We start from the raw sequence: 18,454 nt of genomic DNA on the forward strand, positions 1-18,454 counted from the left end.
CTATAGTCGCAGCTACTCGGGAGGCTGAGGCAGGAGAATCGCTTGAACCCAGGAGGCGGAGGTTGCAGTGAGCTGAGATCGCACCACAGCACTCCAGCCTGGGCAACAGAGTGAGACTGTGTCTCAAAACAAAAAGAAATGGGTGGGGAAGGGAAGGGTGGGAGTCAACAGAAAGCCTTTGTGTGTTCTGGGCAAACTCCAACCCAGGCCATGAGGCTCTTAACATTGGGTGGCAAGAGTCAGGTTATGTGGTGGCCGTGGGACTGCGTGTGAAGCGTGAGGATGTGGGGGACATCAGTGCAGCTTGGAGGCTGTTGGCGAGGCCGGGGCAGGCGTCAGTGGGGCGTTGGGAAGGCAGTGGGGCAGGACTGTGTGGGCCTCCCATGTGTGGCAGTGGATGGGTTGGGGCATGACTGGCTGTGGCAGGTCCTGGGGTAAGACCTGATGGGGAGGACAGGGGGAGCCGTGGGGGTTGAGCTCAGCAGGAATGGCAGGTGGTAGGGATGGTGGTAAATTCAGTGGCAGGGGCCTCGGGACGACCAGGCTGGAGCTCGGCTGACAGAGGCCTGGCACAGGAGTAGAGGGAGGTGGATGGTGTGGGGCCTCCAGAGGACTCCAGCAAGTCCCTCTGCGGAGCCAGCCCTCTCAGCGGGAAGGTGGTGTGAGGAGTGGCTGGGAGTGGAAGACATGGCCGTTCTGGGACAGTGGCAGGAGAAGCGTAGCTGCCGGCTCCCTCCTGAAACCCCCTCACGGTCCTGCCCTCAGCCAGCTGTTGGGAACCTTCAGAAAGGACATGTCCAGCCTGCTGGAGTAACACTTGTTTTCTTTGTTTTTCTCCACAGGAAGCGAGGGATAGAAGTTGTGCAGGTGAGTACACTCATCCTCGTGGTTCTATGGGTAGGGAGGCCCTTGGCGCCCACCTCTCCGTCTCTCCTCCTCTCCTCCTCTCCTCCAGCGTCGGACACAGCTTTCTCTCTTCTTCACGTGCAGCTTGTTTTTAGCACCCCTGTGGATTTGATGTGGTTTCTGCCCTGGGCTGGGAAGACTCCGACTGGGGCTTCTCGGGTTTGGAGGGTTGCTGTGGCTTTGTCAGTGGGGAGAGGGTTGGTTTGGGAGTGCTGAGGGGAGTGTGCGTGGCAGTGGTCAGGTTGGGGTGGGTGTGGGAAGGGTGAGGGGGCAGTAGGCACCCAGCTAGACATTCAGTTGTCTTTGTGTCTTTGTGCTTTGTGTAGCCTCACCCTGGGTGGACTTGGGTCAGGTGCTCATTAACTAGAAAAAGAAGGATGGGTGGAAGAAGAAGGAAGAATGGATGGAGGGGGAGGGAAGGATCTTGGAGCGAGGGGAAAGGTGGAAAGATGGAGGGAGAAGGAAGGAAGGGTGGAGGGGGAGGAAGGATAGAAGGATGGATGGAGAGAAGAGGGAAGGATGGATGGAGGGGGAGGAAGGAAACATCAAAATACTCTCAGACTCTGTGTGAGGGGCAGGCTGTGTTATTTGCACTAAAGGCTGTACCTGGCGCCTAATGGGTACTTGGTAAACCTGATGGTGACCTGGCCATGTCCTGTGTTCCCCTCGCTGTCCCCGTTGAGGGTGACTCTGTGGCCTGTGCAGCTGGGCTGGCATCCTGTCTCCTTGCCTTGTGGGCCTCATCTGCCTGTAGCTGCAGAGAGGGGAACCCAAGCTGGGGACTAGATCAGGGCAGAAGAGGTGCTGGCCCCTGCTAGAATATCTAAGGGGCTTTCAAAAAGCCTGCTGGGGAGCCCACCCCTGTTAACTTCAGCTCCAGGCCTTCCCTCAGTGGCCATAGGAGAGCGGTGTCCCCATTCCTGCAGGTTCAGCGTCACAGGGCCCAGGTTTCCCCTGCTCCTGGGACCAGACTGGGGCTGGTTGATGGGTGGGGCTGGTGAAGGATCCTCCTTACCTCCCTGCTGGTAGTTTGTTGAACTTGTCACTGGAAGGGTGAGGTTTGTTTTGGGGTAAGGAGGTAGTTTCTGGAAGCCTCTCAGCAGCTCTAGGTTTTGTCCAGGCTCCTCTTGGCTCTGCAGAATTGCATGGTGTACACTAGATTTTTCTCTTTTATTTTCTGTTTTTGTTTTGTTTTGTTTTGTTTTTTTGGACGGTGTCTCGCTCTGGAGTGGAGGCTGGAGTGCAGTGGGGCTATCTCAGCTCACTGCAACCTCTGCCTCCTGGGTTCAAGCGATTCTCGTGCCTCAGCCTCCCGAGTAGCTGGGATTACAGATGCGCGCCACCACACCCAGCTAGTTTTTGTATTTTAGTAGGGATGGGGTTTCACCATGTTGCTCAGGCTGATCTTGAACTCCTGACCTCAGGTGATCCGCCCACCTCGGCCTCCCAAAGTGCTGGGATTTCAGGCATGAGCCACTGTGCCCAACCTGCACTGAATTTTCCTGTGGGCTTTAATTTCTCCATCATCAAGTGAGGGATATTGGAATTCAGGAATGGCTTCTGGGTGTGTGCTCAGGGACCATTTCTGATTGATTGGTTTTGGTGGCCTGGAGGATCCTAAATCTGTGAGTGGGTGGGAATAGGGATTGATCTGTAGCGCCTGCCAGGGGTGCAGGCGTGGAAAGAGTAGATACAGTTGTATGTCTCATCATGGGGTTAGATGGTCTCTAACCATTGCAGCTCTAGGATGTGGTGGCTTCCGTTTCCCTTTTATCCCTCCATAATGGTTCACTTGGAAATCCACAGATCCTTTACAGATGCTACTTTACCCACAATAAGCCTGAGACTGACAGCTGGGGCTCCCTGTGCTCAGGAAGGCCCCGGCTTGCCCTGTGGTTCCACCCAGCCACTTGGGGGAACTGCTGTGGAGGCCATTTTCAGAGGAAGTGAGTTCAGGCGCTCCCCAGCAAACACACTGCCTGAGAGGGCAAGACATCCTTCCCCCATGCCTGATCCTGTTCACATGCGACCTCAAACTGTCACACAGTGGGTGTCACCCCCACCGCTCGAGGACAGGATGAGAGATGGACAGGGGTCGGCGAGTTTCATTTGTATGGCGTTCCGGGAAGATTTAGACTAAAATCTTTAATCCGCTCCGTCTGTGGGAGGAACAGGAGACTGGAGCCATTGTGTCAGAATGTCCGGGGCAGAAGCAGCATTGCAAAATCTTTCTAGACATGTATGCTGTTCATTTCAGTGGTGGCTTGGGGGAGGAAGTGGTGGCTGGGCACCAGAGCGAAGCCAGACTGGACACTTTCCACTCCAGCATCTGAAAATAAAACCTACCATGATACCTCTCTGTTCACCTCCTCCTGGCATCCCTGTGTTTGGAGAACTTTTAGATTTTAAGGCATTGAGAAAGACTCTGCAAAAATGGGAGGCTTTTCAAAATCAGCTGGGCCTCTGTGCACAGGATCTCCAGGCTGCTGGGCCCTGGGAGCTGAGGCTGTGCCATCCTCTGGGTTCAGGTGCTGGTGACTGAAGAGGATGTGTGTCCCCTTGCTGCCAGCCATCTTCTTGTGTCCTATGTCTGGTCCCTGAGGGGCGTTTCCTGTTCTGTGCAGCCACCCAGGGATGGTGTGGTGTTAACCCTTTAGAGTTGGGGAAACTGAGGCTCAGAATGTTGTGCCTTCTCTTGGGGATTTCAGCCAGCAGTGGTGGAGGTGGGATTTGAGTACAGGTCTGTCTGTCTCAAAAGCCTGTGGCCCCTGGTTTTCTGCCGAACAGTCTCCTCTTCATGTTCATTGGTTCTCCATTTACTAAATGCTTCCATTCCTCTTATTACCTGGACTTTGGCTGCTATCTAAAAAAAAGGATGTTGGGGCCAAGAATCAGGACTCAAGACTGCAAAACGCTGGTGACCGGAGGGAGGTCGGTTGGTCATGGGAGTTGTTTCTCTTCCTGTTATTTAATGGCAACAGTAACAGTCCTTTTATTGAGGACTCCAGTGTACCAGGCATTGTGGGTTTACTTTAAGGAAGCATTTGTGTGTAACCTTCCCGAGGTGGGTGTGGGGGCATATTTAAGAAAGTGGATTTTGCAGATCTCAGTGTCCTCTTGTGCCTGTGCCTAAGGCTGAGGAGCTCAGGAGCCCTCCTTCCCTGCTACCCCTGTGCCTGTTTAGCTCGTTCCTTCTCCCAGCTCTGCAGAAGAGTGTGCACGCTGTGAGGTGCAGGGCCGCCTGGGGTCAGGTTCCTGCCTGTGTGACCTTGGGCCAGTTGCCTAACGACGCAGTGTCTTTCTGCTCATCTGTAAAATGGGGATAATCATGGTGCTGTTCCCTTGGCACCGTTGTGAGAACTGAGTTAATTTGAGTGAAGTAATTGGCACTGGGCCTGGCACACTGGAAGCTGGCTGTCTGCAGGAGAAGTGTACACTCTATCCACAGGCAGACCTGACCGAGGTGTGAGACCTCAGGGCATAAAACCCTCCTAGTAGTCAAGTACAGTGAACAGTCATTGTCATCCTGGGGCCAGGGAGGTATTTCCAGTTCCTTGCTTGCGGCAAAATTCAAAGAGGACCTGATGGTGTCCTCAGCTGATAGCACATTAAGAATAACTTCTGTTTTGGGTGGCTGAGGTGGGTGGATTGCTTGAGCTCAGGAGTTTGAGACCCACCTGAGCAACATGGCAAAACCTCATCTGAGGGCTCCCCACCAACTACAAATGCAAAAAATTAGTCGGGTGTGGTGGTGTATGCCTGTCATCCCAGCTGCCTGGGGGCTGAGGTGGGAGGATCACCTGAACCCAGGAGGTCGAGGCTGCGGTGAACCGAGATCGTGCCACTGCACTTCAGGCTGGGTGACAAAGTAAGACACTGTCTCAAAAAAAAAAAAAAAAGAATGATTTTTGATAACAGATTACTATAATTCTTGGCATATAATTGTAAAGGAATCCAAAGAATTTGCTGTGGTAAATCTCTTTCCATTCCATTTTTTAAATTTGAGTAAGTGGTTTCTGCTCTCATATCTGTAAAAATTAGAAAATGGAGATGAAATTGATAAACGCTGTTTGATTCTAGCAATAGGCAATATTCATCTGAGCATTCATGAAGTAGTTTTTCAAAAAATTCCCATTTTTTGTATAGATGTATTTTTAATAAGATTTATTTATTAAATTTTATTTATTTACTTATTTATTTATTTGAGATGGAGTCTCACTCTTGTTGCCCAGGCTGGAGTGCAGAGGCATGATCTTGGCCCATGCAACCTCTACCTCCCAGGTTCAAGCGATTCTCCTGCCTCAGCCTCCCAAGTAGCTGAGGTTACAGGCACCTGCCACCACGCCCAGCTAATTTTTTTGTTTGTTTGTTTGTTTTTTTAGTAGAGATAGGGTTTCACCATGTTGACCAGGCTGGTCTTAAACTACTGACCTCAGGTGATCCGCCTACTTCAGCCTCCCAAAGTGCTGGGATTACAGGTGTGAACCACTGCGCCTGGCCTAATAAGGTTTATTTTTAAAGGTTATTTCTTATACAGTTTTGCAATATCTTTCTGTCTTATCGATCAATTGTATACTTATAGTAATTATTAGAATAATTCGGTCCAGGAGAATACTTTTGACAGAGCTTTATGGTCACAGGAAGTTAAAAAAAATTAAAACATTGATTTTTGCATTTTTTGGCCCTGAAGTATAATAGGATAATCAGTATAAAGCTTTCAAGCATAAAATACACTGTGATGTATAAACATCTCTGAGGGAGATCAGAGTTTGTGGAGGAAAAAGGAACACTGTTAAATTTCCAACAGTTAAAGAAGAGCTTGATTATGTAATTTAAAAATGGATGATGGTGAATCTCAAATCGCCATGGTATTTAGATACCGTTGGATCCATTTAAAAGAGAAACATTAACAGTTTTATTTTAAAATGTTAATATTTACAGTATGTTGGAAATTACATCCTCTACAAGTATTTAGACTTATGAGAAATTTTTCATATCAACTTAAAAATGTGCAAATAGATATGTGGTTTTAAACATTTATTTTGTGGGGGTTTGGTTTGAAGGCCATTGCTTCAGAACATTACCCTGTTTACTTCTCAGAACCAGGCCTGAGGCATGTACCTCCTCAGAGAGGCATAGCACCAGGCTTTGCTCTCAGGCCGTCCAGAGGCCCTGATGGGGCTGCGCTGGACTGGCCTGACTCTGGGGCCTGTGCGTCCCCTGAGATCCAGAACCGCTCGCCGAGACTTGCTTGGCAGTGGACTTGTCTGCAGACCTGGTCTGTTAGGCCATGTGATGATGATCATGCAAGACACAGCGCTGTCTGCTCAGGGCTGCTCAGGCAGGAAAGGAAGTCGCAGGGGAGCCAGGACCCAGGCCGCTCAGGAGAGGTTGTCCTGCTTTGTGTTGAGAGCAGGGAGTTGGGCTGTGGGACAAGGGGAGAATATAGTAAGGGTTGTGGGGCCAGATGCCCTCCGCTTCCTGTCCTGAGAGGCTACTTGTCGTGACAGTGATGGTGGCAAGTGCCTGTTTCCTCAGCCACCTGCTCTGTGGTATGGTAATGGGAATGCTGGACGCACGGGCCACCCTGACTCCACCGTTTCAGTGTTGAGTTGGTCTCACTGAGTGCTGAGCTGAGGGCCCCTCATAGTCAGGCCGTGCAGATGGGACACAGTAGCATGAAACAGTTTCCCGGACACCTGCTGTGGATAGGCCCCAGGTGCTAGGGGCACACACAGGCCCAAGCCAGGCCCCTTCAACTCTCTGTGATGTCTGCGGACAGTGACCAAGGTGGGCAGGGACCCAGACAGGCACAGAGGAGGGCCCTCACGCAGCCTGGAAGGCTCCCTGGAAGAGGAGTCTGGTTAGTGGCAGTGAGCTCATCTACCCAACAGATCCTATCTGAGAGGCCTTGACCCACTCCCCAGGTCCTTGTGCTTCCTTCTAAAACACCTAGTTGCTAAAATGACCAAGTACCAAGCACAGCGCTATGATTGCTTCCCCTGTACACAGTGAGCCTGTGTTGGAGAAAATATCCCCTGGGTCGTCTGTGGTCTGGGGAGTGGGGCTGGGGCTCTCCTGTGGGCTGGGCAGAAGGCCTGCATCAGTCTTGCTGGGTGCTGTCACCTCGGGGCATCCTCCACTCTAATCCAATCTGTGGGGAAGGCTCAGGAGGAGCAGTCTTCCATCCAGGGACTCACTGCCTCTTTCTGGAATAGTCCTGAATTTGGTGGAGGAAGACCCTGAAGGAAAGACCCACCTGCTGCCGGGCCCCCTCCAGCCTGGGCATCCTTAGGAAAGTATGTTTTGCAGCCTGACCCCTGCCCTGGCCTATTCTCCGGGCTGCCTTTCCCCAGTTATTGTAAAAGATCAGGGGAGAAGGTGACTGTTGGCATGAGAGGGCTCGGGGTTTGACTTTAAAATGCAAATGAGCAAGCTATAAGCGTGAGAAGTACAGTAGCTGGTTATAGATTCACTGTCCTCCATCCAAATTCCTTGAGAATTCAGACACTATGAAACCCAGTCTCTGGTGCAGCGGCTGTTTCTCAAGCAGGCAAGGAAGTAAGTAAGTTCCCCCAGCTTGCAAATGAGTGAACGGTGGGCATACACCTTTCTGTCCGTGTTTTCTCCGCAGCTGGTGCTGGCTGGCATGCTGGTGACCTTTGTGTATGTATTTTTACCCCTTCCTGCACCAGACTTTCTGGGGAGGAGGTTGGGTGGGTGACCATCAAACCACCAAGAAAAGGCAAGTCTGAGAAAGAGACACTAAGACCCCAAGGGAAAGTCCATGTGCCTGGGGCTGAGGCAGAACTGGGTGCTGGGCCTCTGGAGGCGAAGGAGCCATGGGGATGCCCACTGGCAGGGAAATCATGGGGATGCCCAAGCCCAGGGGCAGGGCAGGCCTGTCTGAGCTGTGGGGGAGCGGTGGGGATAGAGGGTTGGGCATGTAGGAGGAGTGGGCCATCAGAGGATGGAGGCCATACCTCCTGACATGGAATAAACCAGGCATAGGGGCTGGCAGGAGGTGAGGTGTTAGAATGGCCTTACAGACAGGGAGCACGGCGGGGACCCACACACAGAGAGCAGCTGGGAAAGGGGGTCCTTTGACTGACAATAGCTTGGAAAGGCCGCAGCCCCAGGCTTGAGGGGGCTGGTGAGAGGCCAGGCTGGAGAGAGTAGCGATGCCAGGTGAGTTGTTCATGGGGTGCTGTGTCGGGGGCATGGAGGGGCTTCTGCAGGTGAAAGCTGGGTGCTCCAACTGGAGGCTATGGGGGAAGAGCTGTGGGGAGGGTACATGGAGGGTGATTAGACAGGGCTGTACTGGAAAGCCAGGGAGCAGAGTTTTCTGAGAGGGACTGTGGCTGCAGCCTAGTGAGGGGTGATGTGCTCTTCTGGGGCTCCTGCAGTGACAGAGGGCAGCAGGAGACAGATGGCAGGGCATGGTACCTGGGTAGATGTGGGATGTGAGAGGGGAGGATCAGTCCGCAGACTCCTCCCTTGTTTCTGGCCGGAGTGCCTGGGCATGGGGGTGCAGGAGGAGCAGCCACCAGGGAGGGAAAGCCCATGCCAGCGCTGGCGCTTTCTGATAGGCGTGCTGAGCACAGGCAGCAGAGGCCTGTGTCGGTAGCTGCTCTCTGAATTCAGAGCCAGAGGGAACTCATGTGGTTGCATAGTATGCATCTCCAGAAGTTATAGGTGCGAAATTCTCCATCTCAACATTAAAAATGTACTTATTATTTAGGTTATATTTTCACATGGTACCAACATGTTTTTAAAAGGTGTGCAGAACACAGTGTGAAATGATCAATCCACAGCAGGGTTCCCTCTGCCACCCATACTCTCCAGCGGACCCCAGCTGGCTGGCCCCAGTGCTCTTGATGGATTTTATTTCCAGGTCACTGGGGCATAGGTAGGGGTGGACACCCGTGAACATTCTTCCTTCTGTCAGTTTTCTCTGCCATGTGCTCTGGAGCCAAGCATAAGGGGCTTTGGGAATAACGATTGCTGTGGCCTTTATTGGAGGGTTCTGACATCTTTGGAGCTGGGACAGCCCATGGCATCATGTGGTCCACCCCTATCTTGGGCAGTGGCTTTCTGAAATTCACGTGAGCCTGACTCTAACCTCTCCCCAGACCCCAGCACCTCCAAGGAGGACCGCCACGGGCTTGGGGGGCTGGCTCTGCACACAGTGTTTCCATGTGGTCATTTGAGGCAAGTAATGGACACAGATTGCTCTTGGCTGTGCCTCACCTCCCTGTGGGATCCAGAGACCTGGGTTTGAGTTTCTGAGCCTGTTTCCTGGCTGTGGATCTTTTTCTTCTTCTTTAAAGGGATGGCAGCGCATAGGATTGAAGACACCTAAGAGATGCTGAAGGAATATTAACTGGTTTTTACTCATCTGTTGTTGTGAACAATGGTGGCATTTGAGTGGGGAAAATATAGCTGCAGATGAAACTGGGCTGCTGAGAAAGATACGTTGTTTCAGGGTGGAGAATATAGGTTTGTTTTTTTTTTTTTTTTTTGCCTCCCCTCGGTATCACTTCTGGGTTTCTCACTACTGTGGATTCCAGCTTACTCATTCATTTTTTAAAAGATAGATTTTATGGTTTTTTTTTTAATTTGAAATGAGGTATTTTTCTTTTTTTCCCCTAAACATTGAAAATTATTTTCATTCTCCGACATTTACTATTTGCTTAGGCTATGTAGATAACAAATAATACAAACTTAGGTGAAAGCATGATCCCCATAGTGTTTTTTAATAATGATGATACGTGAGGTGGGGGGAAGGGTTATATAACTCAGGGTCTGCTCATAGCAGTTCTGCAATGTGGCCATTAAAAAAAAAATCACATTTGGGAAGACAGTGTGGGGAAATGCTCGTGAGTTGCTTTGAGTACTGTCGACATACTCTGAGTGGTTTCATTTCTATCCGTTTTATTTTGGTTCCTGAGCTTTTTAGGTTTGCTGTTAGAAATAGAAGCTGTCATCGTGTTGCAGTCCTGCGTGGCTTCCGAAGGCTGTGGCGTTCAGTTCTAGGGCGGTTCTTTCCCCAGCCTTTGATGCACCGAGTCAACTTGAGCAAATCCTTTAAAAAAAAAAATGTTCCCACAAACCATGTCAAGACAACAGAGCTCTGCCAGGGCAGGTGGGGCTCTCTGTGCTCCAGGGTGCCTGGATGCCTTTTTGCAGGCTGGCTTCCAGAACCCCAGGCCCTCCTCACCACACCACGCAGGGTTGGGACTGGATCTCCCTGGTACCTTCCACCCTTGCTTGGCCATCAAATGTCAAGAATTCCGTGGCCTCAGTGGAGCGTGCCAGATAAGCATTTTACATAAAAGCAAAGAAAAGAGATAGAATGAAGAACACAGGGGAAAGAGGAAGGGATGGAATGGGGGTTAGAAAGGGCCAGAAGCAGGACTGTGCTCTTAGAGTAGCTGACTGTCCTGGCATTCTGGGGTGAAGGTATCCATAGCATTGCTACTCAGAGTGTGATTCTAGGGAATCTGGGTGCAGATGGAGAAACTTGGACACAAACACTGGACTCCTCAGCAGTCAGTTCCCGTTTGGCCTGGTGCAGGGCCGAGACTCTGAGGAGGAGGGTCTTGACCTGAGGGCCCGGGACCGTGCTCCATGCCCAGCCAGGCGCAGCACCATCGTAGTCAAAGCCAGGAATGGAGATGCATTGCTTCAGGTCAGTTCTAAAGACCAGGAAGCGTCCCTGAGTATTTCGGTTGAGTAAGGAGTTGGCATCTCCCTCTTCAGCCCCTTCCCTGCTCTCATATTTCTATTCATGCTTTTAGAACTGCTAAATGTCGGCCAGGCACAGTGGCTCATGCCTGTAATCCCAGCACTATGGGAGGCCGAGGCAGGCGGATCATGAGGTCAGGAGATCCAGACTATCCTGGCTAACACGGTGAAACCCTGTCTGTACTAAAAATACAAAAAATTAGCTGGGCATGGTGGCAGGCACCTGTAGTCTCAGCTACTCGGGAGGCTGAGGCAGGAGAATGGTGGGAACCCAGGAGGCAGAGCTTGCAGTGAGCTGAGATTGCACCACTGCACTCCAGCCTGGGTGACAGAGCAAGACTCTGTCTCAAAAAAAAAAAAAAAAAACAAAACTGCTAAATGTCACCTTGGCAGTGACACCTCCCCTGCTTTCCCAGCAGACGCCTCTGCCCCACTCTACACACACACACACACGCACGCGCACACATGCACACACATGCACACACACCAAGCTGAGCTGCCTGTTGGTGTGTCCTCCTGAGGCTGGGACTTGCTGGTCTCTGAGGAGCGCATGGTCTGGCCCTGATGTGTGCTGTGTCTACTGGAAGAGTGAATTAAAGACTGAGCTGTTGTGCTACACAGGATGTGGCAGGCCTTGAGGGTCTTTGTTTGCTAAAAATAATTCTAGATTATTCTTTTGCTCATTAAGTAATATGTACTCGTGGAAATCTTGGGAAGTCAAGATAGGCTTACAAATGAAAACCCAGAGATAATCATTAAAGCAATTTTTACATAAAATATGCTCTTTTTTCTATATGATGTGCATTCAGGTTGGGCTTTTCTGTGTCCCTAGTCGGGGAAATGGTTGAGCATTTGCCTGTGCCATTTAAACACCTTGGAAATTGCTGTTAGAGTGGCTGTACCAGCTTCCCACCATCCCTATGTCCCAGCATCTAGAACCATTTCTCTGCTCCAGAGTCTCAAGTTCTAGGTTGTTTCTGGTTTGCTGTTACTAACAGTGCTGCCCTGGGTGTCTCTGGACCTAAATCTTTGGGGACCTAAGTCACATCTCAGGCTGTTTCATTGGGTTGTGGTCTAAAAGTGACTTCATGGAGTTTAGGGCATTGAGATCTTACAGGGTGGTAGTGCCAAATGGCTTGTAGCCTGTTTGTATCTCTTTGCACTCCCACTGGCAGTGCATACAAGGGTATATCTCACACCAGTGAATTGGTTGTTTACCATGGTATCTCCCATGCCTGGCTCTGTGCAAGAAGCGGGAGGCTGGGGGACCCAGGGCTTTACAAGGCAGCGTCAGACTGCAGCCAGTACTTCTATAAGGATGGAGGTGTGGCCACCAGTCCCCTACACTGCCTTGTGATAGAAAAGGCCAACTCCGATTGAGCACACACTTTGTGCCAGCCTTGGTTGTATTTACATATATTAATTTGTGTGTTCCTTTTACTTTATTGTTAGGCATTTACTATTGTCATCACCTGTTATGAACAAGGAAATGAAAACAAAGAGAGATGAAGTAGCTTGCCCAAAGTTGCATGCTTATTAAGTGCAGGAGCTGAGATAGGAACCCAGGCAGTGGGGTTCTAGAGGGCTTATTCATTATTTTTAAAGCTTTCTGTTATGGAAAAAGCGACACAGTATACCAGAGTAGAGCCTTAGTCAGTGTGTGTCAGCAGGACCCCCTTTCTCTGTTGTGCCATTCTGGCCTCAAAACTTGAGACCAGCTCCTTGCTAACGATGGCTGCTGTCCTCAGAAGGAGCTGTTTGTGATTATTTACTGGTACCACCTGCACCACCTTCACTGTCATCATCAGTGGCCCAAGGAAATGTGAGTCTGAATGAGGTATGTTGTGTATTTAAAGGATGCGATGGGCAGATGAGCCAAAATGAAAGGATCTCTTCTGTTTGATTTAGTATCATGAGTAAAAAAGTCAGAAATGTCTGTAGTGTAAGTTATGTCTGTTTGGTTTGGCTAAAGCAGGGCTGACCAGGGATGATTCTCCTGCTGTGAGTGAGTGAGCTCCCAGCTTGCCCCCTGGGGTTAGAGCACATTTTGCTCTGGCTGGGGTGCATTTGGGGGCATGGGCTGATTTATGTTTTCCTTCTTTCTGGATCTCCCCGGGTCTAGCCACGATGAGGTGAAGGCATCACCCCCAGGGACTGCCAACCCCTGACCCTAGCCCCATGACCCCCTCCCATGCTAGCTCATTATTGGCAGGGGAGGTCCCAGGGATTCCCCGTACATGCATCATGGCTTTTCCAAAAGCTGTGTAAACCCAGAGTTGTAACTTGGCTCTGTCTTTCTCCTTCCGCTTGATCCACCCCCAGCTCAAGAACTCCCCTGGGAAGCACAGTGGCTCCCGCCTTTGCCTTAGGTTCTCTGATGTTCTGCACAAATGGTGGGCAGAGACAGCCCTTTCAGGGACCTGGTTGCCCTGGTGTCTGGTTCTCCTTCCATAGGCCTGTTTTCCAGCTCGACTGTCAATCTGAGTCTTTCTCTTTTTGAGCTTTATGCAATGGCTTTAGAGTATACCCTATAAGGAGATCCCGGCTTGCTGGTGCCCGGCCCTGCAGCTGTGTCCCAGAAACTTGGCGGTGGTGCGTGCGGCTCACTCAGCACTTCTACAGAAGCTGCCTGGGGAGGCTCCCAGGGTTCCGGTGGGAATGGGATACCGAGGTCTGAGAGGGGGCTTTGATCAGGTGTCCTGGGGGAACATTTAGAGCTGGATTCTCTGCAGGAAGGCCACCAGCAGCCAGCTGTGATGGCCTATGCTTGTAGTCCCAATACTTTGAGAGGCCAAGGCAGGAGAATTGCTTGAAGCCTAAAGTTCAAGACCAGCCTGGGCAACATAGTGAGACCCCATCTCTACAAAAATTTTAATTTTTCTTTTCTTTTCTTTTTTTTTGAGACGGAGTCTTGCTCTGTCGCCCAGGCTGGAGTACAGTGGCGCGATCTCGGCTCACTGCAAGCTCCGCCTCCTGGATTCACACCATTCTCCTGCCTCAGCCTCCCGAGTAGCTGGGACTATAGGCGCCCACCACCAGACCCAGCTAATTTTTTGTATTTTTGGTAGAGACGGGGTTTCACCATGTTAGCCAGGATGGTCTCGATCTCCTGACCTCGTGATCCCCCTGCCTCAGCCTCCCAAAGTGCTGGGATTACAGGCTTAAGCCACCGTGCCCGGCCAATTTTTTTTTAAAAGGTCACCAGCCCTGGTGTCTGGGCAGTAGGCACCTAGTAGGATTGCTTCAGAGCTCTAGAATGCGCACATAAAAGTTCCAAAGTGCGTTTGGTCTCTGGGCTGGGCTTCTTTGAGCAGCCCAGCCAGCAGCAGTGAGAACTCCTGTGTGTGCCTCGCCTACTGGGTGCCAGGGTTAGTGCCCCACCTGCCAGGTGAGAGGACTGAGGCTCACACAGGTGGGCTTGTCACTGCCTAGCATGTGAGCTGTGCAGCTGGGATTGGATTCCAGGGGTGTGATGGCATAGCCAGTGCCTCTTCTGCTCTGAAGCCTGGCTGCCTGGTGACAGTCCAGTGACCCCTCCCTAGTTCCAGCTCCATCCCTCCATAGCTGTGCAGCCCTGGGCAGTGGCACAACTTCTCTGAGGCCCGTCTACCAGATGGTGACGAGATGGATGATTGAGATGAGGGGAGGGCAGGTGAGAAGGCCTTCTAGAACTCAGGTCCTCCTAGGGGAGGCGTGGGTCGCCTGAGGTCAGGGGCAGGGCTTAGCGTGCTGCGTGGGGCTGTGGGGAGTGGGAAGCTCACTGGTTTTCTTGCTCCTGAGATGACTGGAGGGTTCTTGTGAAGCTCACACCCCTGTCTCACTGGGCAGGAGTTTGGCCTCCACTGTGTGTCTCTGCCATCTCAGGCGGGTGGCGGATCAGGGGGTCCCTGGGCAGGAGGGTGTGGGTTTCCTGGCTTGGAGGCAGACCTTGGCTCACGCCCTTCCCTGCCCAGGCAGTCTTTTTGCTGCAGGCCCTGCCAAGTAGAAATCAGTTATTTACAGTGTTTTGACAGGATCATCGGCAGCCGGGATGGGCAAGGATGCCTTTGGGACTGAGCTAATGGCCAAGGAGTGGGGCTTGGAGAAGGGTCTGGTGTGGGAGAGAGATGGGAGATGGGGGTGGGGTGGGGGCCCGTATTTACTGAACTTGATAAATCTTGATAAATGCCAGGCCTGGCCCTCCCTTAAGCCAGGGCTTTGGGGCCTGGCAAGGGTAGGACTTGATGAGTTTGCTTGTGGACCGAATATTCCGCCTGATTGCTCAGGACCCTCACTTATTTTGCCGTCTGAGCCTTCAGTGCCTTCCTTTTTTCAGCAGGGACAAGGACCCCTGCCCACCGAATAGATCTTCTTGGGGAGAAGATGAAACGCCTTGGTGTGTGATAGGCCAGGCCCTTGCCTTGACCGTGAGCCAGGCAGCCCCTCACACTGGGCCACCATTGACCTGTTTTACGACTTCAAATAGCATAGACCTGCTGCGGGACCAGGGCCGCCCGCTAGTGCCTGACCTCTGTCCTCCACGATTTTCTGACCCTCTAGAAGCGGGTTTGAAAGTGTCTTTCAGGATGGTCTAGAGAGCCTCCTGTGTAGCTTGTGGGAACAAAATGTGTTTCCCCCAGCCCAAGGATAACCAGCACACTAAAACGTGAATAAAGTGTGACTTTATTCATGTCCTTTGAACATAAAAATGGCACACACATTGATGCATTTAAAAAAACTTTTTTTTTTTTTTTAATTAAACTTTTTTTAGAGATGAGATTTTGCTCTGTCACTCAGGTTGGAGTGTAGTGGTGTGATCATAGCTTACTGCAGCTTTGAACTCCTGGGCTCAGGCAATCCTCCCACCTCAGCCTTCCGAGTAGCTGGGACCACAGGTGTGCACCACCATGCCCAGCTTTGATGCAGTTTTTTTTTTTTTTTTTTTTTTTTTTGAGACGGAGTCTGGCTCTGTCACTTAGGCTGGAGTGCAATGGCTTGATCTTGGCTTACTGCAACCTCTGCCTCCCAGGTTCAAGCGATTTTCTTGTCTCAGACTCCAGAGTAACTGGGATTACAGGCACGCGCCACTATGCCTGGCCAATTTTTATATTTTTAGTAGAGATGGGGTGTCACCATGTTGACCAGGGTGGTCTTGAACTCCTGACCTCAAGTGATCTGCCCGCCTCGGCCTCTAAAAGTGTTGGGATTACAGGCATGAGCTACCAGCCTTGACGTAGTTGTAAACAGAGTTGTGGTTCTGTTGTAATCTGTCCCCACAAACACGCTTAGCATTCTCTTAGTGCTTCCCCCTTTGTTAAATGTCTACTTAGGCTTGCTTTTTAAATGACTGCATAATATTATCTGATTGTAACTGAAGTTCTTTGAGTCCCTTGGTTGATGCTGGCCACGGTTCTGGTCTCTCACCTTTATAAATAGTATTGTGATAAACATCCACTTTTGATATTGTCGGGGCAAGCCTGTGATGATTATTTCTTTGGGTTACAGAAGTTGTATATATTGTTTTTATAGTCTGTAGGAGGAATACATACTTCTTGGTGAAATAAACAAACCCATACGTTTTGGGCAATTACAGAAAGCGAAGGTCTTGTGGGAGTTTGTGCTTCCAGATTTGAATGCTGTGTTATCTCCTGTGCACCAGGCACACATACAGCAAGCACTCACTTCTCTCTCATGTGCCCTCCCTCCCCTCCTTTCTCACTCCTGCCCCAGACCCCCTCTCTCTGCCCATGGGGCTAGGGGCCGTGGCCTAGCTGCAGCTGTGCCCATGCCCTTTTCCCCTCGCGATTATTCCTCACCCAGGGAAAGCGGCAAGGAGTGCTGGGCTCTGGAGGAGGTGGGTGGTCTCTGGGTGGCCTCTGGTCCTGCTTCTTCCCAGCACTGAGAGTACTTCAGCCTCCTTGCCTGGAAAAAGGGGTTGTCATAGCACCAACCTCTAAGGTTAAGAAGGGTAATTGAGATACAGTGTTAAAGTACTTATCACATAGCCTGGCCCCAGTTCTGTGTTGAGGAATCTGCAGCTAGTAGTGGAGGGTTAGGAGTCGTTTGGGGAATTGCAGTCTGGAAAGTTAATTTCTGAAGAGTATCAAACAGCAGCTTGCAAGTTAAGTTGTCTTTTGGAGTGATCCCTCCAGTGGGTCCTTAGTGGTATGGAGCCAGTCCAGATTTGGAGTGGGACTTTTGATGTGGGTATGAGTCACTGTCCCAGGGAACCCCGGCTGCCTGACCGTGAACCAAAATCCTTGTCATTGTGGAGCCTGTGTCCCCCTCTGCCTTGGACATTTTTACTTTTATCTTCCTAGTTCTCAGAATAGCTCTGTGAGACGGGATCTATTTATTATTCTCCCCATTTTGCAGATGAGAAAACTGAGGCTCAGATTTGTCACTTGCTTCTGTGACATTTCTAAAGTCACAGAGCTCCAAGCACCAATCACTGTGGGTCTTTGAACTCAGATCTGCTGTTTCCTATGGCCTAGGCTCTTTCTACTCTGACCCTTCCAACCCCTGCCCCTGCCCCAGTGCTAACCAGACCTCTCTGGTTCCTCATAAAAACCTCATGTGGCCTTCCTGAATTTTCCAAGGTTACCACACAATCAGCACCCCAATACCTTGTAAGCATGGGCCTTTTGCAGCAGAGCAGGGTCCCCTCCATTTCTGAGCTTGTGTCACTGTCCCCATGCTGACGCTCACCTTTTCCAGACTGTGTCCCCTCAGCCTGGCCTTTCTCCTGGTGAGGGTCCATGCCTGGCCCATGCGGCCTGATGGTTCTGCGCTCATCTCTCTGGCTCAAGTTTGCTCCCTGTCTTCTGACCCTATATGTGTGGTGACCCAGAACACGTTCCTCTTCATATCAGCCAGGGAGCTGGCAGGAAGCAGAGCTCACCCTCAGTGGTTCAAAGAGAGCCTTGAAAGCAGGGGCTGTTTGTTGAGCTGTGGGCAGGGTTAAGGGAGCAGCGGGGGCTGGTGAGGCACCCAGAGCCTGGCAGCAGAGAGGAGCTGCTCCTGCTCCTTGGGCTGCAGGTAAGGTGAAGAAAGTGTAGAGGCTCTGTGATGGCAGTCATAGCAAGCCACAGCCACTGCCCAGGCATGTCACTGAAGCAGGGAGAGAGGGGGGACTAAATACCCCGCCCCTCCCTCCTCCTGCCCTATGGTCTCCTGTCAGTGAGCCCTTTTGGCCAAGTGCAGCTGGAAGCCCTGGATCTTGAATGCTGCGTTCTATGGCAGTCAGTCTCCCAGGCTCAGAGCTGGGCAGCGTGGATGGGGGTGAGCAGGGAGTGACCAGCACCCCCCACCCCTGCCTCACGACCCGCACCCCCTCTACCCCTGCCTTGTGACCCGCATCCCCTCCACCCTTGCCTCGGGACCTGCACCCATTCCACCCCTTCCTCGGGACCCACACCCCCTCCACCCCTGCCTCGTGACCAGCACCCCTTCCATCCCTGCCTCAGGACCTGCACCCCCTCCACCCCTGCCTCTTGACCAGCACTCCCTCAAGCCCTGCCTCGCGACCTGCACCCCCTCTACCCCTGCCTTGTGACCCCCATCCCCTCCACCCCTGCCTCGTGACCCGCACCCCCTCCACCCCTGCCTCGTGACCCACACCCTCCACCCCTGCCTTGTGACCTACACCCCCTCCACCCCCCTGCCTCGAGACCCGCACCCCTTCCACCACTGCCTCATGACCCGCACCCTCTCCACCCCTGCCTCGTGACCTGCACCCCCTCCACCCCTCATGACCCGCACCCCCTTCACCCCTGCCTTGTGACCACCATCTGCCCCTGCCCCGAGACCTACACCCGCCCCC

At 51.7% G+C, this 18,454-nt stretch overlaps 1 protein-coding gene across 1 annotated transcript in view; it reads left to right on the plus strand.

The window, feature by feature from the left end:
- The window catches only part of ITPK1 (inositol-tetrakisphosphate 1-kinase), a 179,191-nt gene that overhangs the window by 43,080 nt on the left and 117,657 nt on the right, over positions 1-18,454 (plus strand). Inside the window, exon 2 of the mRNA XM_011991748.1 lies at positions 843-867. Coding sequence (XP_011847138.1) covers positions 843-867 — 25 coding nt within the window. The remainder of the gene's footprint in view (positions 1-842; positions 868-18,454) is intronic.

This window comes from Mandrillus leucophaeus, unplaced genomic scaffold (assembly GCF_000951045.1).
Source record: "Mandrillus leucophaeus isolate KB7577 unplaced genomic scaffold, Mleu.le_1.0 Scaffold4, whole genome shotgun sequence".
NCBI classification, from domain to species: Eukaryota; Metazoa; Chordata; class Mammalia; order Primates; family Cercopithecidae; genus Mandrillus; species Mandrillus leucophaeus.